Source organism: Haliotis cracherodii, unplaced genomic scaffold (genome assembly GCF_022045235.1).
Source record: "Haliotis cracherodii isolate W230 unplaced genomic scaffold, xgHalCrac1.p SCAF_10, whole genome shotgun sequence".
NCBI lineage: Eukaryota > Metazoa > Mollusca > Gastropoda > Lepetellida > Haliotidae > Haliotis > Haliotis cracherodii.
Window position 1 is genome coordinate 11,171,594 of NW_027266265.1, and position 24,621 is coordinate 11,196,214.

General features: G+C 39.2%; 1 protein-coding gene across 3 annotated transcripts in view; it reads right to left on the reverse strand.

The window, feature by feature from the left end:
- Positions 1-1,982: 1,982 nt before the first annotated feature.
- Positions 1,983-24,621, reverse strand: part of LOC139454060 (AP-1 complex subunit gamma-1-like) — a 35,094-nt gene continuing 12,455 nt past the window's right edge. For all 3 annotated transcript variants that reach the window (XM_071235552.1, XM_071235553.1, XM_071235550.1), the window contains 16 exons: positions 15,140-15,235; positions 14,247-14,327; positions 14,028-14,126; positions 13,340-13,395; positions 12,414-12,527; positions 11,639-11,779; positions 11,219-11,273; positions 10,028-10,240; positions 9,732-9,859; positions 8,959-9,063; positions 7,640-7,802; positions 7,199-7,340; positions 6,650-6,733; positions 6,038-6,198; positions 5,762-5,860; positions 1,983-4,913 (listed from right to left, as the gene is read on the reverse strand). In XM_071235552.1, coding sequence (XP_071091653.1) covers positions 4,812-4,913; positions 5,762-5,860; positions 6,038-6,198; positions 6,650-6,733; positions 7,199-7,340; positions 7,640-7,802; positions 8,959-9,063; positions 9,732-9,859; positions 10,028-10,240; positions 11,219-11,273; positions 11,639-11,779; positions 12,414-12,527; positions 13,340-13,395; positions 14,028-14,126; positions 14,247-14,327; positions 15,140-15,235 — 1,839 coding nt within the window. In that variant the 3' untranslated portion in view covers positions 1,983-4,811. The remainder of the gene's footprint in view (positions 4,914-5,761; positions 5,861-6,037; positions 6,199-6,649; positions 6,734-7,198; positions 7,341-7,639; positions 7,803-8,958; positions 9,064-9,731; positions 9,860-10,027; positions 10,241-11,218; positions 11,274-11,638; positions 11,780-12,413; positions 12,528-13,339; positions 13,396-14,027; positions 14,127-14,246; positions 14,328-15,139; positions 15,236-24,621) is intronic.

Consider the following 24,621-nt stretch of genomic DNA (forward strand, 5'->3'; position numbering starts at 1 on the left):
AATATCAATCGTTGTATACTACCGTTTAATATTTCTCTACGAAACTTTGCATGTCTATCAGACTCATGCTGCACTGGTGCCTTTTGCTATTTAGGAGTTTTATAAATTTTAATTTTTTATGTTTCCATGGCAACAAGTTGGACTTAGGTTCTATAAGGGTGCTGTTCGTTTCCGGAGCGTAACTCAAAAAACTTTAAATAATTTCTCACAAAACTTTACATGTTTACCAGACACATACTGAACTGGTGCCTTTTGCTATTTAGGAGTTTTATAAATTTTTATTTTTTGTACGTTTCCATGGCAACAAGTTGGACTTAGGTTCTATAAGGTTGCCGTTTGTTTCCGGAGCGTAACTCAAAAACCGTTAAATAATTTCCAACAAAAACTGTGCATGTTTACCAGACACATACTGGACTGGTGCCTCTTGCTATTTAGGAATTTTAGAATTTTTTATTTTCCGAGGTTTCCATGGCAATAAGTTGGACTTAAGTTCTATAAGGGTGGTGTTCGTTTTAGGAACATTACTCATAAACTGTTAAATCCTTTCTTACAAAACTTTGCATGTCTACTAGGCACATTCTGAACTGGTGCCTTTTGCTATTTAGGAATTTTATCAATTTTTATTGTTTATGTTTCCATGACAAGTTGGATTTAAGTTTTAATATAGGATTGGTTTACTTAAGTAGTATAACAAATAAACTGTTAAATATTTCCTTGCCAAACATTGCATGTCTATATATAAAGCGCATTCTGAACTAGTGCCATTTGATATTAAGGAGTTTTAGAAATGTTTATTTTAGAATTTCCATTGCAGCTATATTGACATGGGCTAAGAGAATTGTTGGGTCAGTTACCTGGTTTGGGACCATAATGTGTTAAAATGGGCAGGGGATATAGATGACTTTGTCAACTCTACGCTTGTTATAGTTAATCTGTCATGGCATACTATACCATAGTATTAATTGGAAGGAATTTGGTGTTCCTTAACTTCTTTTGAGAAGTATATATAAATACGAGTAGTACCTTATATCGCTGTCTTTAAAGCGACCCCTACCTACAAGCCTTCAAAATCGAGGCTAATAATCTGTATATAAATCATGTCATCGGTCCACAATGATTTAATGGTCTGGTTAAAACAAACCCTTTACATATCTGGTTTCCTGATCAATTGCTGATATTAGTTCAGCTAATTAGGCAGAACATTAGAAAATGTCAGTCTAAAAATAAAATCAGATCTTTTCGTTTTACTCCAAAACCTTTCTAAGTGAAGATCCGAGGACACAAGGTCCATGCATCCTTCTTTTTGATTACCCGTAAGCAGTGAGTGAGTGAGTGAGTATGGTTTTACGCCGCTTTTAGCAATATTCCAGCAATATCATGGCGGTGGACACCAGAAATGGGCTTCACACATTGTACCCATGTCGGGAATCGAACCCGGGTCTTCGGCGTGACGAGCGAACGCTTTAACCACTAGGCTACCCGACCGCCCCTCCGTAAGCAGTGCCAGTCAAAGTTTGATTCAACATGTCCTCAAATTCTAACAGAGGGATCTGACTTTAATGCAATTCAAAAATGTACTTAATCGGTTTTTCATATTTATCACAAAATATATCATCTGTTACTGGCAATTAAGCCAACAATTCCTGAAAAAAGAATTTCTCAACATTGAGCATTTAAGTTGTGGATAAATTCTTGTCCCCGTATAAAGATTCTTCAAATTTCACATCAACATTTTAACCACCAATGAAATATGAATAAAGTTAGGCAAAGGTATCATTCCAGACCTTTTGCAGACTGAGTGAGGTGGGTTTCACGTTGCTTCGGGGAATATGACAGTAATTGGCTGCACATATTGTACCCATGAGGGTTACACGAACCAAGTGTTCAGCGTGACGAGCCAATACTTTAACCACTCTGTTACCAAACCCTGACAACCCTCGCGGAGTTTGAAATAATAACATTGAACACTGGTGTATTTGGACATGAATTTTATTTGGCAGGATAATAATGAACCATAGCTCTTCATCACGGTGGTGATTGACCACTTTGCACAGAAAAACAGTATTTTACACAGACAGGCTTAGTTCATATATACAGTCTTATCAATACTTCATCCGGTATCTACAAAGCACAGCTGAATTTTACAAATAGCAATTTTATCTGAATATGTACACCATCTTCCTGGTCTAGAACATGCATTCGGTGACAACAATAGCACAAAACAATCACAACAAAATCAATAGCCATATTTTACAGTCAGGTCTTGTTGGAAAGCAGGCCTGAAAGAATATAAATGGAACTTTAAAAAAGATTATGACAATATTCAAGGTTCCATGACCCTTAGTTTCAAAGTTTTAGGATCAATCTGCACAAATAATACTCATGATAAAAATAGTATTACCTTGGTAAGAAGACATTTTCTAGCTTGAAAATAAATAGTGATAATATATGAAAACATGAACCACTGCCTATGTTGTACCTGACGGTATTGACTTTAATATGAAGAATGTGTAGACAAGGGTTGGAATGACATCATGAGATGATTTGATGAAATGCAGACATTCAGATCGACAAACAGCCGACTCAGAGGCCAATCAGGGACACATGCAGCCACAGAACATGGATTTATCTACACAAAGCTCTTACCGGTTATAAAATAATCCAAAAGATAAGTCACAGTATTTGGATAGGACAATCTGGATCTAAACCTTTCATGCTGTATCCTCAATGCAGTGAATGTCCTTTTGCTATATGGCTGAAATATTGCCGATGCGAAGTCACATTTGAACTCATTCTTTAATGCAGGAAAGTAAACAATGGTGAGATTGCACGATTCAGGATTCCTCCAGATAAATCCAAACATTTCAAGCACAGGACCACTTTTCTGCAACTCCTGCTCAAGGATAACTAACCCTATTGCAACAGTCCTAGAAATGGCAATGCTGAAAGCTGTCATGCATTGAGCAAGTGACATGCAACAGGAGACACTTCCACGTAAACAAATGGATGGTAGTGTTTTTCCTACTGTCCTTTTGACTTAAAAGGAAAGTCATTGGGTTTGAAGTACCTTACACCCTGTCAATTTGCCAAACCTGTTGCAACCCCGTTCTCTGCAACATAAGACAAAGTTTAAGACAGCCCCTCCATCAGCAATAAATGGGTTCTATAAACCAACCAAGTCCTGTGTCACACAAGTACAAAAGGCATTAATGTCCTCTTGTCCCCAAAGATACTCTCAAAGCAACTTGCTGCAAAAGATACCCTCAAACAACTGAACTGTCCTCCTCAGCATGAATCCTGAAAGACTCCTGAGGTGTCGATACATCTGTCCAATGGTGACCTCATCATATGATAGTACAAGACACATTGCTACTTGCATATCTTGGCTAAAGGCAGAGCATACTGATAAATACATTCTAAAGCTCATTCCAAACTGATGATGATCCCTTGCACAGCGGACACTATTTGCTTCTTGCAAAAGTTTTAATAAATGGGTGATTTTGTTTCCTTTGTGACCTTCAGACTGAGAGAAGTCTTTCAAATTTATGCCTAACTTGCAAGAAAAGGTCTTAAAGGGGCACTCTGCTCTGTGGTCTGGTGCCCATTTCCAATCTCAAGGTCCCCAGACTGTTTAAAGCTATATGCGAAACTGAGACACTGTGTGTGTCATACAGATAATAATTAACTGTGAGATTGATATACGCCCGAAAAATTAAGACAGTGAGTTTTCAATGAAACAAATAAAACTAAATGAGACTGCCAATCTGCCCTAATCATATTCCCCTTTAAGAAGCAGATTGAAGCTAATAATAACTCAACATCTGTTTCGTCGCATGAAACTTAATTTCAGATCTAACATGCAAATCAACCATGAGAAACAGTAACCACTCACATCTATCCCTTTTTCTTCCACTCCAAAAGAGCAATTACCCAGATATATTGCCACAGTGACCCACTTATTATCAATCATAAATATGACGTATATAGGAATATTGTACAGTCAGTATTAGATCTTATGTACATCTTCTCCAGGCAGATTATATAAATTAAAGAATATACAAATATTTATTAATTACAATTTCAATCATGCATATTTTGATCTACTATTTGTTCTACTCAATGCCTTAGGTATTCCTACAATGGTGGTGAATGAAGGCGTCACAGCATGTTGATGATGGCGAGGTGGGTGATTATACATCGGAGTTCACCAACAGACTTGCATGCACTGTTCGACTATAAACAATAGTATATACAAAATAAACACAAACTATGTGACAGAAAATACAAACGTTGCATTTTACTGTTCTGTGCCCATCTTGAAAACAAAAACAAAACATAAATATGTGATAGTTCTGTTCCATGTGCATTTCCTCTGTCCAAATTTCTTATAAATAAACATGTTCACAACAAGGCCGACGTCCGTAGCATGGAGCGAAGCATACAGGCTACAAATACTAAGATAAGATTTCAAACATACCTATAACGACATAGGTACCTGGTTCATGATTAACTGCTGAAGTCAGTGAATATCCACCAGTTGATCAGAGGCGTGGTTGACAGACAAAATTTAGCACTGCGAGATCTGATTAACATCAAATTATTAGCACACAATTCAGCTTGGCAGGCCCACAACATCGGATCTGCCTTGGAATTCAGTCACTTCCAGTTGTGTGTCAGTCCATCATGGAGAAACTGTCCCAGACTTGATTTACAGCTCCCAAGAACTCACTATACAAAACTTGGCATCCATGAAAGACTTGAAGCCATGACTGGGCAAACTTGTCATCTCTACAGAACAGCCAACCACTATGCTATTGCCACAGGCCTTGGGGAAAATTGGAAACTTCACCCATCTCTGTAATAGCATTTCCACTTTGGGTGTATGTCATTCGTATCCTCATTCGAAGGGCTTGCTGTAAAACAAGACGTAGAGAATAAGATTGTGAGGGTGTCAGATGCGATAAGACGACTTTTTTGTTCATTATATGTAACATTGCACTCGGCAATATTCCAGCTGTTTGATGGCAGCCTGTAAATAATTGAGTCAAGATGACAGCCCAGTGACTGACATCATGAGCATCGATCTACACAAGTATTGGATACGATGACATGTCAGCAAGTCAACCAAGTCAGAAAGTCTGACCACCCGATCCCATTAGTCGCCTTCTGGGGTAGAATAGGTCTTCAGCAACATATGCTTGTCGTAAGAGGTGACTAATAGGATCGGGTGGTCAAGTTCGCTGACTTGGTTGATGGATGTCATCCTATCCCAACTGCATGGATCGATGCACATGATATCAATCACTGGATTGTCTGGTCCAGAATTTACATACCGCCATCATATATCTGGAATATTTGAGTGCAACATTAAACAAACAACAAACACAAGTCGCCTCTTACAACAAGCATGGTTTGCTCAAGACCAATGTAACCCACAAAACACCCAGAATGGGCCTACACATTGTACTCAATTAGCATGAGTGAGTGAACACTATAACCATCTTGACCACGGAATAGTCCATTCAAAAACCACCAGATAGTGTTGATTAACACTACTTTGAACAGCATTTCAGTCATATTTCAACAAGTCTGCAGGTATGGGTATGGTGCTGACAAACCAAGAAACTGGGATTCAAACCCATGATCATAGAATAGTGCCATATCTAAAGAATGTGACCCTTCACAGCGAAAAACAGGCATCTAAGACTGGGCCTAAAACCTGAATCAGAAATGTGTTTGTTGGCAATGTCATTGCCCTGACCTTGGAGGGGTTCTGGATGCAGATGACTTGTTCCACAAACCCATCATTCATTGGTGGCAGAGCGTTGCCCGAGGGCGACTGAAGTTGCAGCTGGAATGACTGCAAACAGAGAAAACATTGGATAATATAATGCACAGTATTTTCAATGCTATAAATCTATCCAGTAAACGTATCCTGATCTGAATAATTGAAATATGGTCACCTGGGAGGAACTACCCTAAACAAGCTCCATACATCAATGCTTTATCCATGTGCTCAATAAACAATTTCACACACCTTTGGAACGGCTGCCTGGAAAACAAACTCTGAGATTGGAGTAGGGGAGGAGTTGGTGGCTTTCATGTTGATGATGGTGACCTCAGCTTGGCCTCCATCACGCTCACATTTGAACTCCAGGAGCAGCCCATTCTTGTTGAAAGCCACAATTGGCGGGAAGCCTGTTGAAATCAATGGTACATGAGTATGGTTTCAAATAGCTTCCAGGTGTTTCATATCTATTTTTAACTAACACGAAGGTTCCTTGTGGAAGAGCACCATCTCTATAATGATCTGGTCAAGCGTGTGCTACAAAGAATGACAAATCAAGATCTGCAAAACGTTTTGGCAGTACAAGTTTACTCAAACACTGAGGATAATACGGCCTAAATTTATCTGAATTGCTGTATTGAACATTACTCAGGGACCCCTTTTTGTAGCTTGGAACCCCAATCTAAACTCTGGGCCCCCAACATAAATAAGCCAGGGTGGCTTTGTACAAAATGATCGTAGCGCTAAGGTGATCGTAACTCCCATAGTTTAACATAGATTTATGACAGTCGTAGCGCTAAGGTTGTTTTGTACAATGGCACCCTGGTTAATCCCTGAGTATGACAGTAAAGGTGAGAGTACCTGTGCCTCCATTCATCTGGTTGCTGAGGGGCTGCTGGGACGGCTGTATGAAGCCCTCCATGAGGTTGTTCTGAGGCACCGGCACTGCAACAACACAAGTCACAATCTTTTCATGTTAAATCAATGAGGCAATCTGTAGCACCAAATCCTACAACAAAACTGGATTTGCAAATCCAGTTGGTGATCATGTGACATTGACACACTAAAGAACAAAATGCTTACTGTCCAACTCATTGTCAAGTGTCCTAGATGTGAAGATCCACAGTTCTGTATGTCATTGTGACACCTCGATAAGTTTAGAAAGTGCTTTCTGTCCATCATCAAGTGTCCTAGATGTAAAGATCCAAAGTTCTGTACGTCATTGTGACACCTCGATAAGCTGAGGAAGTCTACGTCCCCTGATTACCAAGCTGTCTCTATACAATGGAGGTCCATTTGTAAGGATGTCCTGTGTCACATAATCAGCAGCAGTTAGAATGGCAGATCTAACAGACCAGAATATGGAACAAACACATTCGAGCAGAACTATTCCTCTGAAGATGTCCTTACCGGAGTTTGTTGGAGAGCTGATTGGCCCAAGGTCACCCAGAAGGTCAAGGAGGTCATCAACACCGCTGCTCTTTTCTGGCTCGCTTGTGATGTTGCCCGGACTCGAGATGCCATTACCCAGAATATCCAGAATATTGGCCGACTGCAATGTTGGAACATACACAGAACTATTCCCTGTCACTTTTGTCAGTATTGAAAACTAGGCCATAGGATTAATAGAATACATAAATCTGTAACACCAATGATACCAACTTTAAAAACACTATACATATGGACAAATAGGGAAATAACTTCCTGAAGAAAAAAACAAATCCTCCAATTTCTTTCATATTTTCCTACACACTGACCAGAATTTTCAACCCAAACATCTGTAAAGCAAGAAACAAAAAAGGTCTTCTCCCATACACAGTTTTGTCTACTGGACTATGTGGTCGGTCCTACCTCTGTCTGTTGATTGTTCTGCAGGTTCATGGCGTTGGTCCTTTCCACCATGTTGGTGTTGAGCAGGTCATCCTCCTCTGTGGTGTTGGTCACCTCCCCGTTCTCCATCATGTTGCGACACTTGGAGTGGTCCAGCAGAGGCATCCGCTCCAACAGGGCAGACCTGGAAGCACAGACAAGGAGGCAGGGTTAGTGTATGTTGTTTAATGCTACTCCCAGCAATATAACAGCCATACAACGGCAGGCCATAAATAATCTGGTCCAGGCAATTGAGCAGGAATAGAAATTAACCAAGTAAGTCTACTAGCCCCAAAAGTGATAACACGCAGCAATAACCCCAAAATGTTTGAAATTCTTCAAGCCCTTAGGATACCTTTAACGTTAACAAAGCTGTTCCAGGCTAGCAGGCCAGTACTAAGGAATATCCCTGTCAAGAGATTATATTGTGAGCAATGATTTATGCTGTCCGAGTACGATGACATTGAATCTTCGATTCATTCAGTCAACTCTCACAACCAAGGTTGACTGGGGATCACCAACCCACAATCCCCACAGGATCTTAGAGTGAGTGAGTATGGTTTTATGCCATATTTAACAATATTCCAGCAAACCAACATATGGGCTGCACACGTTTTACCCTAGAACTGAGAATTAGCTAACTTCCCACTCCTGCATCAGGGTTAGAGTGAACTAGTGACTGAGATGGTTTTCACACATTCCAATTATATTATGATGTGTCAGCTTAGGAAAGCCTGAAACAATGCAGGTCTCAGTTGGTGAAACCCACTAGCACGGGTATGGTGCTAACAAACCTACAAACATAACGAGGGTGAACCGGGATTTGAACCCAAGATCATAGGTTTCTGGCACGCTGAAATGATGCAGCTCTACACATCCATATCCCTAGATGGTGGAAAGTTGGTGAAAAGTGAGCTAGAGATGGTGACATCAAAATGAGTGAGTGAGTGAATGAGTTGGGTTTAGCGCCGCTTTTAACAGTATTATAGTTATATCACTGCGTGTCAGCTTAATGTGGGAGGAAAGCCCGAAGTGATGCAGGCCTCAGACAGTTACCACTTCGGTGAAACCCACGAGCATGGGTATGGTGCTGACAAACCTAGAAACATAATCAGGGCGAACCGGGATTTGAACCCACAATCATAGGTTTCTGGTGTGCCCAAGGGATGCAACTCTGCACAGGGAATTGTGGCACCTTAGACGACTGGGCCAACCGTGCCCCGGACATCAAAATGAGGCTATGGTGGTGAATGGGTCAAGGTAAGAGAAGATGGGCGTGGTAAGGACTACACTAGTATTACCTCATGTGATCATGCTTATTGAAGAGGCAGGTGAACTCCACGGATCTCTGCTGCAGCTCCACGTCAGTGTGGCTTCCGTACACCTCCAACACACGCTGGATGTTCCTGCAACACAGTCGAAGCATGAGTCCACGCTTCATACTAAACTGTACCCGTCAAATGCAATGCCTATAGAGTCAAAGATTATGGGTGAGGTTTGGTGAAATTGGGTTTAACGTCGCGCCCAAGATCATTGCACTTATATAGCAACATGCATGTACGCGTGTGTGGCTGCTTGTACTAGTCCGGACTAATGCCGATTTATAGTGCTAGCACACTGAGGTACCATGCCGCAGTTAAACATGAATACCCCACTCAGACACAGTATACTGACTCCGAGCCGACCAGTCCTTGTTTTAGCCCCTAAATGCCGAGCGCCAGACAGGGTAACAACAAGTACCATCTTTTAAGGTCTTTTTGTATGATGCGGCCAGGAATCGAACCCCGGACCTTCCGCTCTCCGGGCGGACGCTCTACCACTAGACCATGGAGCGGTCAGTCAAAGATAATATTTCATAGCCTATGATGACGTTTCACTAACACAGGATGCTGCAATTTCAAGAAATATGGGCCTCAGCACAATATCTCTCCAAACATGATGTGCACTTGTTACAAGGGTTAAGGACCAAGGACCCCTGGCAATATAAAACAATCTAATGAAGATAATCTGGCAATTTGCCCAATTTCATCAGCCTCATACAATCATACATACAGTAAGAGGTGGAAAGACTTACGGTACAATGCGTGGGAGTCTGGAGCTGAGCTTCATGATGGCAGTGATGGCGTACTCCTTGGTGATGATGGAGGAATTACTGCCAGCCAGGATTTTCTCCAACACTCGCACCACATCCTCCTCTGTTGCCTGGCAACACATCAACATGGGGCCATCAATACCACACGCTACAAATCATTCCGACTTATATTATATATTTGAGCAAAATGGACACAGTGATGAGTACCTGAGCTCTCCCCACAAACCAGAAATTACCTCACGTGATTCAACAATCAATACTATCCAAGCTCAACTCACATTCAAAGGAGGCTCATCTTCAATGGTCTCGGAGAAGATCTGTTCACCATACTCTCCGATACACCAGGCGGCGACCTGCACTAGAGGCTGCTGGGACTGGTCATCCCGAATGGCCTTGAACAGCTGGACAGTTGTGTAGCCATGTAAAGACGTAGCCTCAGAAATCAGCTGGATCAGTGTGGACACAATTTCCGATCGCATACTGTTACCAGCCTGAAATAAGAGTTGGAAGATGAATCCTTGCCTTATGTGATACTCAACGTAAGATCAGGACACCGAGACCAGACCTAATGTAACAGACCTCAGATGATAATTTATCGAAATGTGAACATATTTTAATATTGTTATATCACTGTGTAATTTATTGTCAAACAATGATTGTAACTGTATAACACTGTTTCTGTTGAGATTCAGTAGAAGTTCATTGAATTGTATTTGGAAAATGATTAAATTTAAGGAATGTATTATTTTTTAATGTAAGCCGTGGTGAGAAAGTTATAATATTTAGATGCTCGAATAATCTTTAAACTTCCAGAATAGCATGGATGGATGTCAAATGTTATAAAAACATGTGAAACAGTCTGTGATGTTCAAGTGACACTGGACTGGTCTAGCACTGTGTGGAAAGTGCTGGAAGATAATTAACTATATAAGTGGAGCATCCCTGTCTTATCTCATATTTCATCTGACATTACATCAAGACCAGTTTTAGCGTGAAGATCATTTTCACCCTGGTTTCAGCCTAGGCCAATCTTGGAGGCTTGACCACTGATGCGGTGAGGTGATCATTATTCTTGTCATTGTCATTTCCACTGCTCTCACATTTTATACTGCCATTGAATATTGTACTTCCACTCTATTGTGGAGTGAGTGAGTGAGTTTGGTTTAACGCCGCTTTAAACAGTATTCCAGTTATATCACAGCGTGTCAGCTTAATGTGGGAGGAAAGCTCAAAGTGACGCAGGTCTCAGACGTTTACCACTTCGGTGAAACCCACAAGCACGGGTATGGTGCTGACAAACCTAGAAACATAATTGAGGCGAACCGGGATTCGAACCCACAATCATAGGTTTCTGGCATGCCCAAGGGATGCAACTCTGCACAGTGAATCGCGGCGCCTTAGACGACTGGACCTGATTTAGTACATGAAAACAATATGATGAATAACCAGTCAAGGACTTGAACACTCACTGTTGTCAGAACTTTCATAACTGTGTCTATGTGCCATCTCTTGTTGGGTGCATATCTGCAGGGGAAAAATACTCAATATCACACACATCTAACACCTCATCATGCTCATTCTAAACAGTATATCAAATATCAAACATTTTGTGTATAATACATAATTTCTGAAACTTGAAATAATGATTATATGACAAACACATATTTGTATTGTATATTGTTTACAAGGGAACAAACAGGCTCCATAGTCGGCAATCTTACAGCTATATAACTTAATGATGGTTTAGGAGCATATTCAATATGGTACAAAGAAATGCAGAAAAGTTGTACTTTAAATAGCCAAACCTCTTAGACATGACAAACATGATAATGAGGACCAAATCTGCTCAGACTAGAAATGAACTCTGGATACAAAAGCGTTACACTGACTTTGTGGCTGCCATGATGATGTTTGAGCAGCAGTCTGGCTTGAACTCCAGATCGCAGTTCTCCAGGAAGTGGAGGAGTTCTTTCATCATGCCACGCACATTGTTGGAGTTGATCAACGCAAACGACAACTCAACTGCACGTCTGCAACATGAGACAACATGACATCACAACCCAATTCACATAATTGCATAATTTGGTAATAAAAGAGTAGAACCTGGATGTGGAGTTATGCAGCTTTAAATGATGTCCCAGTAATACCATGGCATATGACACAAAGAAAAGGCTTCATACACCCATGTGGGGAATCCATGACAGTAGAGTGGTAAAAACTAACAGTTTTTGCCCTGTAGTCCTTCTGATGAAAACATATCGCAAAACCCTTAAAAAGGGGATAATGTCTACTCGTCCATATGATACCTTAACTATTGGGCAGTTTGGCAAGGACTATATCAATTTCTAACACTGAAAGTATATCAGAGTTTCAGAATAAAACAGATCTTCAGTGTTACCATGGTTACATGCAAATAGGATAACCAAAGGCCTACCCCATGACTCAAAGTACAACATCAGTGTGAATGGCAATGTTTGGTCACCGGAAGTTAAAAAGTGAAAACAGGCCAACACAGCACCAAATGATAATTCCTGTCACTGTCATGACAACCCTGTACACTTAATTCTCCTGTCTACTCTATTTCCAAAAACACAACTTTGTGCATACATGTTCAACGTAATTTGTCACATTACCATGTTTTGATCATGTGATGTGTGAACTCACCTTCTAATGGAGATATCCGGGTCTTTGAGGCAGTCAACAATCGTTGTTCGATGTCTCTGTACCGCATTGTAATCAGCCTGCACGACTCGCAACAACGTGTTGAGGGCAACATACCTACAAAACATCGGGGCATTTTCAGGACTGGCAACTATCTGAACAATATTCTTAACAATATTGTCTGATATATACTACTACAGTGTTCATGTTAACCCAGAAACCTGCGTTTTTCACACATTAAAATCATATAAACATGTAAAAAATATTTTGCATGCATGTTTAGCTCGCACAGATTGTGATATACTTAATTTTGTATATATACCATAAAATAAAAAACTATTCAAAGCTGACAGCCTGATGACGGTGTTCAGACGAAAATAAATCAAAACCTGGAAATTCCCATTGCTAAAAATAGAATGTGATCAGATGGCGCTTTGAATCGCGTCCTTCATATTTCCATATATGGTCTTTGGGCAACAGAATAACTAATCTCAGACACAGGACGTCACTTGTTACTATCGATGGAATTCCCCCGAAGTCGTTCGTTTCATCCAATCAGTAATAGTTGGTAATACGATCGATCATAAACAAAGCGAGGGAAGAAAACTTCCACACATAGGCATGTGCTAACAACAGTCATATTTATTTCATTAATGATAGAACGTTCATTATATCAAAACTGGACCGTAAGTTAAAGCTTGGTCATAATTATTAGCTGTACTAGTATTGATTTTATGGAACTAAAAACTTCACACGCGAAATATTTGAATTGAAAATATTTTATTTCATTTCTGCACCCACTGTACAAAAACCTACCGCGAACACTGCTACTAAAATAAACTAAGAAACACAAATTCTTTCATATAACTATAGTTAATCTGTCAAGGCATTGATGTATGGGAGTTGACTGAATGTAACTGTTCACTTACCTAATATTCTTATCATTATTTAGAAGGAATCTCCCCAGGATATTTACAGCAAGTACCTGCAAGACAAGAAAAGCAATTTCAGCACAAATTAAGTACAAACATATCACATCAGATCACAGCAGCAACCACTACAGTTGAGTTTTAGAGGAGAATGTAGGCTGTATGAACTGGGAAAGGATTTAAATGAGACAATTCCTTTGAAAAACATGTTATCTTTGTAGCACATTTGAACAACCTGTCAGTGTTCTGGGTAAGAAATATAGGTCTCCGTCAACAAGAGGCGATTAAATGGAATGGTAAGACATGGTGACTTGACTGATTACATGTCATCCTATCTTAACTGTGTGGATTGAGGCTCATGAAGTTAAAAACTAGATTTTCTGGCCCAGACTCAATCATTTACAGACCACCATCTCATAGCTTGGGTGGTGTTAAACTAAACATAAATAAAAATAAAATAAACCTGGTGCTTTCAAAGAGCAAATGTTGACTGTTTCTTGAGTAAATAACTATTGAGTGAACTATCAATGCACTGTAATTATGCATGGCCCTATGGCAAGTGATTGGTAACAATCGCAATATATGGAATCAATACAGTGTTTGTAATCGACAGTTTCGGTGGACTTAACCTTGTGAACCCACAAGTACTATCCACACTGTTGTGCGATTATCGTGCCCTTGTACTTACCCTCAATCCGGCTTCTGATTGTATGCCCATTATTGTCAGTACAATCTCGTACAGAATCGCATGTCCCACGTTCTTACTTGTATCTGTGTTCGTGGCAACCTAGAAGAGAATATTTGAAGGGGATTATTATCATAACATGGACATATTATACACACTTTACGGTCAATACCATAAAATCTCCAAAAATAAATAACACAGCTGTTCTTGTTAACTTCTTACCTGTGCTAGAATATCATTCATTGTTTCACTGGCCTCTGTATCGCTTTTACCCAGAATTCTCAACAAGCGCAATATCTTCACCTGCATGTAAAGTAGAACAAGCATTACTAACACACTGTACATACATTAAAGCTTTGTATTGAAGGATGTAGGATGGGGTAACACTATCATTTCACAGGATTGTGAAAGATCTGAAGGAAAGTCTTCTATGACTGACCTAAGGTGTGAAGCCACTTCTAGCATTCTTTCAGCCCTACAATGGCCATGGACACCAAGAACTGCCTATACACACTTAACATATATGGGGCAGATTACGGTTAAAAAAATCTACTCATTTTCGTCAATTCTTCCATGTATTGGGTACTGGGTATCCTGGCCCATGGGGAGACAAGCATGGGGTACTGCAGGTATTTATCCAGGATTTTAAACTAAGTGCCCATGGCAGGCAATCGTATTTTACCAATGTATTTCAAAATTGTATGGAATAATTGAATATAAGAAAAAGCATGAAGACCTCTTCCTATTTACTTGGACCTATTATCAGTGAAATACATTCTCATAACAAAGCCATAATATTAGTAATTAGTTATATATATCATAAACATGAATTTGGGAAATTAGGAATTTTTAATGACATTTGCTCCGGATTTGGGGTCGAATATCGGCCTCTGAGCAAGTCTGGACAAATCAATGTACTGTGTACCTATTCTCCCTGGAAGGCCAACAGGGAGACAAGCATGGGAAACTTTGGGACCTACTCTGCCCTATCTTCCCATAATGAGACAAGCACTGGCCAATTTTACCCCATAGTTCCACATGGAGACAAGCATGGAACATGGGGGACCTATTCTGCCCAAGTACCCCCTGGTGTGGTTCTACGACTGTTACCGTACCTGCAGGTAGGGGTCGCTGACTCCAGACACGTCATGTTCTGGGGAGTAGCCCGCCATGATGAGGTTCTTCAGTATTCTGACTAGCTGGGGCACAAGCTGGAAGAGAAACAACAGCCAATAGACAACATAATCTACCCACCTGTCCCCTCCTGCAGCAATCAACATGCTGTAGACACCAAGCTATTAACGTCAACCTTCGGACAATTGGATTGCTTTGTTTTAAGACCTTGAAATCTTTGTGGAAGCATGATAAAGTAGCACACTAACATAAAACAAATATGTGAATAGATCTTTAGAATTATATATAAATTGGACAAAATCAAAGTCTGCCATGCATGTATATTTTTAACAATTTCCCATTGAGAAACAAGTTAACCTTTACAAAAACTTCAAAACATACTTCCTTTATAACAACTTATCCTTTATAATCAATGACTGATTACTTATTGCAAATCCTGTGCTAGATGTTATACATATTCATCCACAAAAACAATATAACCACACACACTAGCTGTTTTTGTGATCAGTTTGTAGCAACTACTTGCATCAATAAGACATGACTGAATACCGTCATGCATATACATAATGTGTGAGTTGGGTTTAACGCCGCTTTGAACAGTATTCCAGTTATAATCATGGCATGTCAGCTTAATGTGGGAGGAAAGCCTGAAGTGATACAGTGATGGTAAACCCACAAGCATGGGTACAGTGATAACAGACCTAGAAACATAATTGGGGTGAACTGGGATTTGAATCCACCGTCATCTATGCAACTATGCACAATGATTTGTGGTGCCTCAGATGAGTGAGTCTGGTTTAACGCCGCTTTGAACAGTATTCCAGTTATAATCATGGCATGTCAGCTTAATGTGGGAGGAAAGCCCGAAGTGATACAGTGATGGTAAACCCACAAGCATGGGTACAGTGATAACAGACCTAGAAACATAATTGGGGTGAACTGGGATTTGAATCCACCGTCATCTATGCAACTATGCACAATGATTTGTGGTGCCTCAGATGAGTGAGTTTAACGCCGCTTTTAACCGTATTCCAGTTATATCACGCCGTGGCAGCTTAATGTGGGAGGAAAGCCCGAAGTGATGCAGGTCTCAGACGTTTACCACTTCGGTGAAACCCACGAGCACTGGCACGGTGCTGACAAACCTAGAAACACAATCGGGGCGAACCGGGATTCGAACCCACAATCACAGGTTTCTGGCGTGCCCAAGGGACGCAACCCCGCACAGCGAATCGTGGCGCCCCAGACGACCGGGCCACCCGTGCCCCCCGCGCCTCAGATGACTGGGTCACTCATGCCTCTGAATCTGTTCAGATTATTCCATGGTAGAAGACATCAAAAATAGGCAATGCACCCATGGGGGAAGTTCAAACCCATCTTGGGTGTAACAAGGAGACGGTATAACCACAAGGCTGCCCCACACAAATTGAGAGAAACATGCTCCTATGAATAAGAGTCTTAACAGAGAGTCGTGTAATACATCAGCTTCCTCTATTTTCAACAAGTAATATCTACCAAGTTTGGCAGTAACCTGTCCAGATAACTACTCTGGTGGTAAGCATTACTTTACATGTTAAAAAAACAAAATGCTAAATCTGACATCACAACACTGATTTTACCAGTCATGTCAATTGAAAACACACAGATAGATGGCAGCAACCTCACCAACAAGAACATGGAGAATTTCACCCAATAATGGTGCAAGATGAGTATCATGTTACATGTCACATTGCACTTCAAATATGACTGGGGGCACGGGTGGCCCAGTCGTCTAAGCCGCCACAATTCGCTGTGGGTCCCGCCAGAAACCTATGATTGTGGGTTCAAATCCCGGTTCGCCCCAATTATGTTTCTAGGTTTGTCAGCACCATACCCGTGCTTGTGGGTTTCATAGAAGTGATAAACGTCCGAGACCTGCATCAATTCGGGCTTCCTCCCACATTAAGCTGACACGCCGTGATATAACTGGAATACTGTTAGAAGCGGCGTTAAACCCAACTCACTCACTCAAATAGGACTATACTCAGTTGGCACTATTATTGATTGAAATTTTCTCTAACTCAAGTATTGCAATATGTTTTCACACATGGCACAGGTGGAGCGAGACACCTAATATACAGGACATACAATGTTACAATGCAGCTACATGTCACTCGGCAAATGATGGACACTTATTATGAAATCAATCATATTGCTGTAAACCATAATATAATATACCACTCAACAGTTGTTAAGGACCACACCTTTGATGATTATTGTGGTCCTTTATAGCAAAAGTTGAGTTGTATAGTAATGTATACTATGCATCTCTACACAGGTGACCAACCATGTGATAAGGGACCATATGGGTGAAAAATCACATTTTGACTTTTCATTATAACTACAGGATCTTTGGAACACAAAAATACATTTCACAAGCTTCAAGTCATTTTATTACAGAAGTATGTTAGGCCAGGTTTTTTTTATTTTTAGGATTATGGATTTTTCAGCCCGAAGTCCATAGTTGGAGGAGGGGGAAAAAAAAGAAGAAAAGAAAGCCATATGCATTTTTTTAAAATGCAGAATGCTTCTAGCATACCTTATGAACATATTCTGTGCTCAAAAGCCCGCCATTTGTGACAATAAAACCCCTTGTAACAATAAAAATTCTACCACTTACAACATGGACAATTGTCAAGAGAGGCTATTCATGTTCAGCTTTGAGATCAACAAAGATCGATCATGTATCTTTACTTGTTTACAACGGTAAATTCATATGTTTTTTATTAAAAGGTGATGATAACATATAAAATAACTGACTACGTGGCTATCGGCGGGAAAAAAAAAAAACGGAAATCAAATTATCATTTTTTACATTTTCTAAAATATTAGAGTCGGCGGGTCCGTAATCTGAAAATATAAAACATCGAATGTCTTTATGACATCATAGCACAATTGTTTCTGAGCACCCATCAGGTCCCTTTCTCCTGGTGGGTCACTTATAATGAGCATGACAATCAGAGACAATGGTGTTTGTTTGTTGCTCAATGCCACACTCAGCCATATTCAAGCTATACGACAGCGTCTTTTAAGTAATTGAATCTGGACCAGACAATCCAAGGCCTGGTACTGTGAGCAGTTTGAAAGCAGTTTCAAGCAAAAAGCATTGTGAAAAACAGGAGGGTCGGGGAAGGAAGGCGTCACATGAATTTGAAACTGGACAAAAGGACAAAACTACTTTCATCAATATTCTTTAACTGGAACATGTCTGAAAAGGACATTTTGCCCTCACGTCCCAAATATTAGGGTTGTGTCTAAAGGGGATCAAGATGTATCGTAATGGGGTCATGACATCCATAGCAAGAGTAATTGTGTGTAACAGATAGCATCTTAGTCCTGTTTTACGCGTTATTAATGTCTACCTTTGCTGAGGTGATTATGTTGGATTTATTTATTAAAGAGAGATCTTTATTATAAAAAAATAAATATCATTGCAATATTGTAAAATTATTAATGATAGATTAATTAAATGACATGCTTCAGCAAGGATGTAACTGATTCCAATTTCCAATATTAACCCTGACAACCGAAGTCTGGAAGGTAATTTAAGGTACCAACGTTTACTACAATATCTGAAAAACTATCAGACTCCAGTCAAAGATGGTATGAGATCAAAGATGGTGCATGAATAAAAAATCTGTCCATTTAGCTATCACTATATTTCATCAACAACCAGACCTGTTACAATGAATGCTCGTTCCACCCGTGATGAACAGGTCTGGTTATTGATGAAATATAGTGATAGCTAAATAGACAATTTTTTTATTCATGCACCTATTGTCTTTAAATGTAATATCCAGTTATATATGACTGTTTAATAATCTCATACTAATTTTGACTGGAGTAGGTCCGATAGTTTTTCAGATATTGTAGTAAACGTTGGTACCTTTAATTACCTTCCAGACTATACACTGGTTTCTTGTGGGCAAACTCTATTGTAGCCATGTAAGGTATTGACAGTGGAGTTTGTGCAAGACCAGAAAATGCTTCCACCACCCTATGCCTCATGCAAGGCACACAATGAAGACAACAATTCATAAACATGCAAAAATCATCAAAGAATAATTTCCTAATCAAATCTTGATACAAGCATCAACTTCTCATAATTAGCAAACTAAAGGGTTGATACATAAGTTAAACTCTTGAAACATATCTCCATTGTGACAGAGATTGCATCTTATATCATGCCTTTATTCTAGTCATATCACTGCAGCCTGTATATTATTGATTCTTGGCCAGGAAGTTTAGTGGTGCAGGTGCAATAATTCACACAATCGTGTCATGATGACACACAGAAAGGTTATGCCAAACTAATCTTATGTTTTATTCATGGATGAGGGTTCCCATAAAGCTAGAAATTGTAACATCATTTGTTTAAAGCACAACCTAGAGTTTCAACCTAGACATACTGTCAGAAAACTGTGTTGAACATGCTGAATGTTTGCAGTAGCAGTAGCATTAGTATTAGTGTTGTCATGGTGATGGCAAACAAAGTACTGGCAATGGATGGCTTAGTATGAAGTTCAACCTCAAACACCCTGGTTTAATTTCATTAAGTGTGACAGTACATTGCCAAACACATCTTTGATTATCCAGTTTGTTTTATCTCCATTCTATTATGATATAAATATTGAAATGATGAATGATGATGATGAAATAAATGATGAAAATAATTGAATCTGGACCAAACAAGCCAGTGATTGACATCCCAAGCATCCATCTACATAATTGGGGTACTTTGACATGCTTCAAGCAAGTCGGCAAATCTGACCACCTCGGTCCCATTCCTCAAAGTGATCTTAGCGCTAAGATGATTGTAAGTCCCATACTTTAACATAGGCTTACGATCATCGTAACACTAAGATCGCTTTGTGAACAGGGCCCTGATCCTATTAGTTGCCTCTTTCAACAAGCATGAGTTGCTGAAGACCACTTCTAACCCCGATCTTGACGGTGGTGATAGCAAAAGTGTCCAGGGTATTTATCACAACTGAATAAAGGTATTACCCTGGATACTTGAGGATGTTAGGGCAAGTTACAGTAGGGTTGTACTAACCAACTGTCTCGATGTGATGTGTATCTAGTTAATAACATCATCATAAGATACATAATACTTAGTAAACACCAAGGATGGCATACTTACTTAGTAGGATATATTCATGAGCCAGTGTTCATTTCAGAAACTGGAAAAGTGGGGTCCAATGACCCCTACCAATCGAAACATTGGGGACAAGTCATTGACACGGATAAGAGATCGTAAAATGAAAGCATAAAGCTGATTAAGCCCAGCGATGTATAGGAGAGAATTCTCATACCGGAAGAGATTATTTCAGCCATTCAAAACACACTTTACATTTCTACAATCAATCCATTTAGAACATATCGCTAAAGCTATCATTATCAAGACTAACTGAAGACTTTCGAGGCTAAGACAAGGTTAGACCTAAACACTAGCCTAGTCGCCAGCCCCATCCTAGTACAATATCCAGCATTCTATAACAAATTTCCCAACTTCCTGTTGTTTTAACATTAAATAAGGGCATTTTATCTTTACCCGCGCTATTAAATCTTTTAAGTTTAGCTCTAACAATGTGTGATAAATGATTAATGAATTCAAATCTTCAAAACTTGTTTACTTCTGATCTTGGCAAAGATCAATAAAACAAAGGGTTGAATTAAAATCAATCATCGAAGGTACAATTAAAAGAAAGTCCTTTAGTTTGTTTTTTATGTTGTGTCCTTTGGGTGCCGTGATATGTATTTGTTTGTGCCATTAGGAATTTTGTGTGTACAAGTCCAAGTAGCCGCTTTCTGAAAGGAACATTGGTGAACTAATAGCGTGAAGAGAAAGACTGTGAACAAAATAGCTAGCAAGTGCTAACAAATGACAAGCCTTGAATAAGCAAATATACAAACTGGCTATAGTTGTTATGATAAAGCAGGAATCAGCAGTTAGTAGTTAGTTAGCAAAACCTTTTGATACAAATCTTAATGCCATGATCAAATTATAGGATGTTTGTAATTCTAAAACTTGAATTTTCAGTCAATAAAAAGAAATGATTAAACATGTGTAAACTTCCCCTTGGTCAGAAAATCAATCATTTTCGTGTCATAAAAACACTATTTATACATGTAAATGAGTGCGTGAGTATAGTTTTACGTTGCTTTTAGCATTATTCCAGCAATATCACGGCGGGGAACACAAGTCAAGGGCTTCACACATTGTACCCATGTCGAGAATCTAACACGGGTTTTCGGCATGATGAGTGAACGCTTTAACCACAGGGCTACCCCACTGCCCCACATGCAAATGAGTTATAGTTGGAAAGAAAACATCGCAATAAGTTTCTGAAGTGAAGACTTTTTTTCTGTTAAACTGTCTTTCATACACAAGGTGCCTATAGAAAGGAGCACTGAAAACATGGCGGGTATTTTCCCTGATATGTGTAGAGATATACTACTCAACATTAGCTAAGGACCAAAAGTCATTTTCAGTCAACGGTAACCACAGGGATCGAAAAAATCCACTCGTAGTGAGTGGCTGCAAAAAAAAAAAGAGCAGGGCGAAAAAGAAGTGCAGAAACCAGGCGAGTATATACTTCAATCGTATCAATTCAATAAAATACTGTATTTTCTTGTGTAAAGTGTGCACTCAGCAATAATGCGCACCCCCTTCTAGGTGATTTCAGTATTATGCACAGAAAGAAATGATTTTGTATCCCTTCTGCAAATTCAGGTAAACCAACAGGTGATAACTTTTTGAAATTTGAGATAAAATATCAATAGACATTATCATTTACTTTCTAAATTGTATTTCCTGTTCTGCTAGGCATTGTTCTACATGCACAGTTTCAATTTACAGTGTGTATTGTCTCGTAAACTAAGCCATAAACAGCGATCAGCCATACACACTTAATCTCCCAATCTACTGGCAATATGGTAAAATATTACCCAATAATATTCAATAGAATTCTGCTGCAATGATCGGTAGATTTGTTTCTGAAACTACTAGTTTATCAGGAATAACATATTCAAATATCTTTTTAAATTAGTTGTAACTTTACTATATATTTTAAAAATAATAATAACTATAAGCGAAGAGCTTGTCTACAGCTGATCGCTATTGCTCCCGCACTTGCTAAGTCAAAAACTTTATGTTGACATATTACAGTCAAATTACAACAAATACGACTTCACAAGACAAAGTATTATATCTATATATCTATATATCAATTAAAGTTTGTTTCATGGCATCAATACCAGTAGTGGTAAACTGAAAGTAGTTGTTATAAGTAAGGGTCAGTTGTGCGATCTACCAATCACTTCACTAATGACTTCACCAAAATTAATGTAAACAATATTCAATGAAATTATTAAAAAAATCAGTGAAATGGGTTACAAGCGCAACTCCAGATATACAATGAACACTTTTTATAACCAGACAGTGTAATTACATACCTAATTAATTCACATACTTCAGCATGGATTTGTTGCCATGGTATTGCAAGGGTTATGTGCTCACGGTAATGTCTTTGTGTTGGGTCAAAAAACACAAAAGACTATGATGGTGTGTATAATGTGCATCCCTCTCAAGACAGCTGTCTTTACGGGGTGGAAAAAATGCACAAGGTAGAAAAAAGGTATGCAAGATAATTTCTAACCTAACATATGTTTTGTTTCTTGCATGTTCTTTGAAATAAACAATGTACATGTCACTCATATCATAGAAAGATGGCATACTTGGCAACTGCCTGTTAAAGAAATAAATAATTATATGTATGTTGTCAGCGAAATGGCGGAAAATGAATGTAGAATGGCAGGGACTATGAATTATTTTCAACTGTCTGTCGTAAATATCCTTAATTATCACATCCAAAGTCTTGGGTTAATTGGGTTAAACAACAAATTCAGTAATAAAACATTAAATTTCAAGGAAAAGGAGGAAATATGTTCAATGATGTGAACATGAACAAGTTAGGAATTAACTTCAGTCAGCACAATATCATGAAAAATCACTGAATATGTTCGTGAAATATTTCTTCATAAATGTTAATAATAAATGAGAACATAAACTTTATAAAATGTATCAGGGCCAGTGAAACTATAGCAGGACCAGTTCAAAATAATATCTACTTGCCCTGCAGGACAAGTTCAGTATCAGAATTGTTTTAAGTCCTGTATATATGCATAGTATATATGACCTCATGAGTTGTTGGTTGGTTTGTTGTTTAACGCCGCACTCAGCAATATTCAAGCTATATGACGACGGTCTGTAAATAATCGAGTCTGGACCAGACAATCCAGTGATTGATATTATGAGCATTGATCCACGCAATTTGGATGCGATGACATGCATCAACCAAGTCAGTGAGCCTGACCACCCGATCCCGTTAGACACCTTTTACGACAAGGATAGTCGCCTTTTACAGCAAGTATGGGTTGCTGAAGACCTATTCTACCCTGGATCTTCACGGGTCTATGACCTCATGAGTTGTTGTTTGTTGTATAATGCCGCACTCAGCAATATTCCATCTATATGATGGCGGTCTGTAAATAATCGCGTCTGAACCCGACAATCTAATGACTGACATGAGCAGCTGGGGATATGATGACATGCACCAACCAAAACTGTGAGTCTGACCTTCCGATCCCGTCAGTCGCCTCTTACGACATGTACAGCCATATGACCTCATAAAAAGAGTATATTGTCATCATGGCCAATGTGCAGTGCAGTGCAGTGATACTGGTGTGAATCCGTACAATTCACAACCTGACATGCATATGTTGGCCACCTAGCTCCTGCCAATGCACAGTGTATCTCTCATCTGCTTCATATACCAACACCATTATTGATCAAAATAGCACAACATTTATACTATATAATAACCAAAACCAAAAATAAACTACAAAATGTTATAAGTTTGATATAATGGTTAGTTTGCATAGCAACCCTACTGAACTGCAGTGCTCCAGATAGATGCCGTATCAGTTTATTCTACGGATGAAAATGAGTATCGACAGATCGCAAATTACAACCTTATCAAATATGCGGACAAACAATATTATACTTTCACATGACCAATTGTTCCCAACCATGTCTCTATTTATACTCAAAAACGTTCTTAGTAAAAAGAGCATTACCTTCCGATTAATAAAAAGTGAATTACATCATTTTTATTTGCTCTCAATTCCGTATCGTGATTGGCTCATAATAACGTAATCAAATTCTCTCGTCATGGTTAGGTTGACAATTTTTTTCCAACTGAAAAGGCAAACAAGTTCATGTACAGGTGATCACCAAATAGACACACAACTTTTGAATGACCCGATAACAATGTAGATCTACTGGTGGGCAAGACAGGTAGAACATGTAGAAAGCACCTGTATTTGAAAGATGTTAAATTGCTATGTATATATAACTATT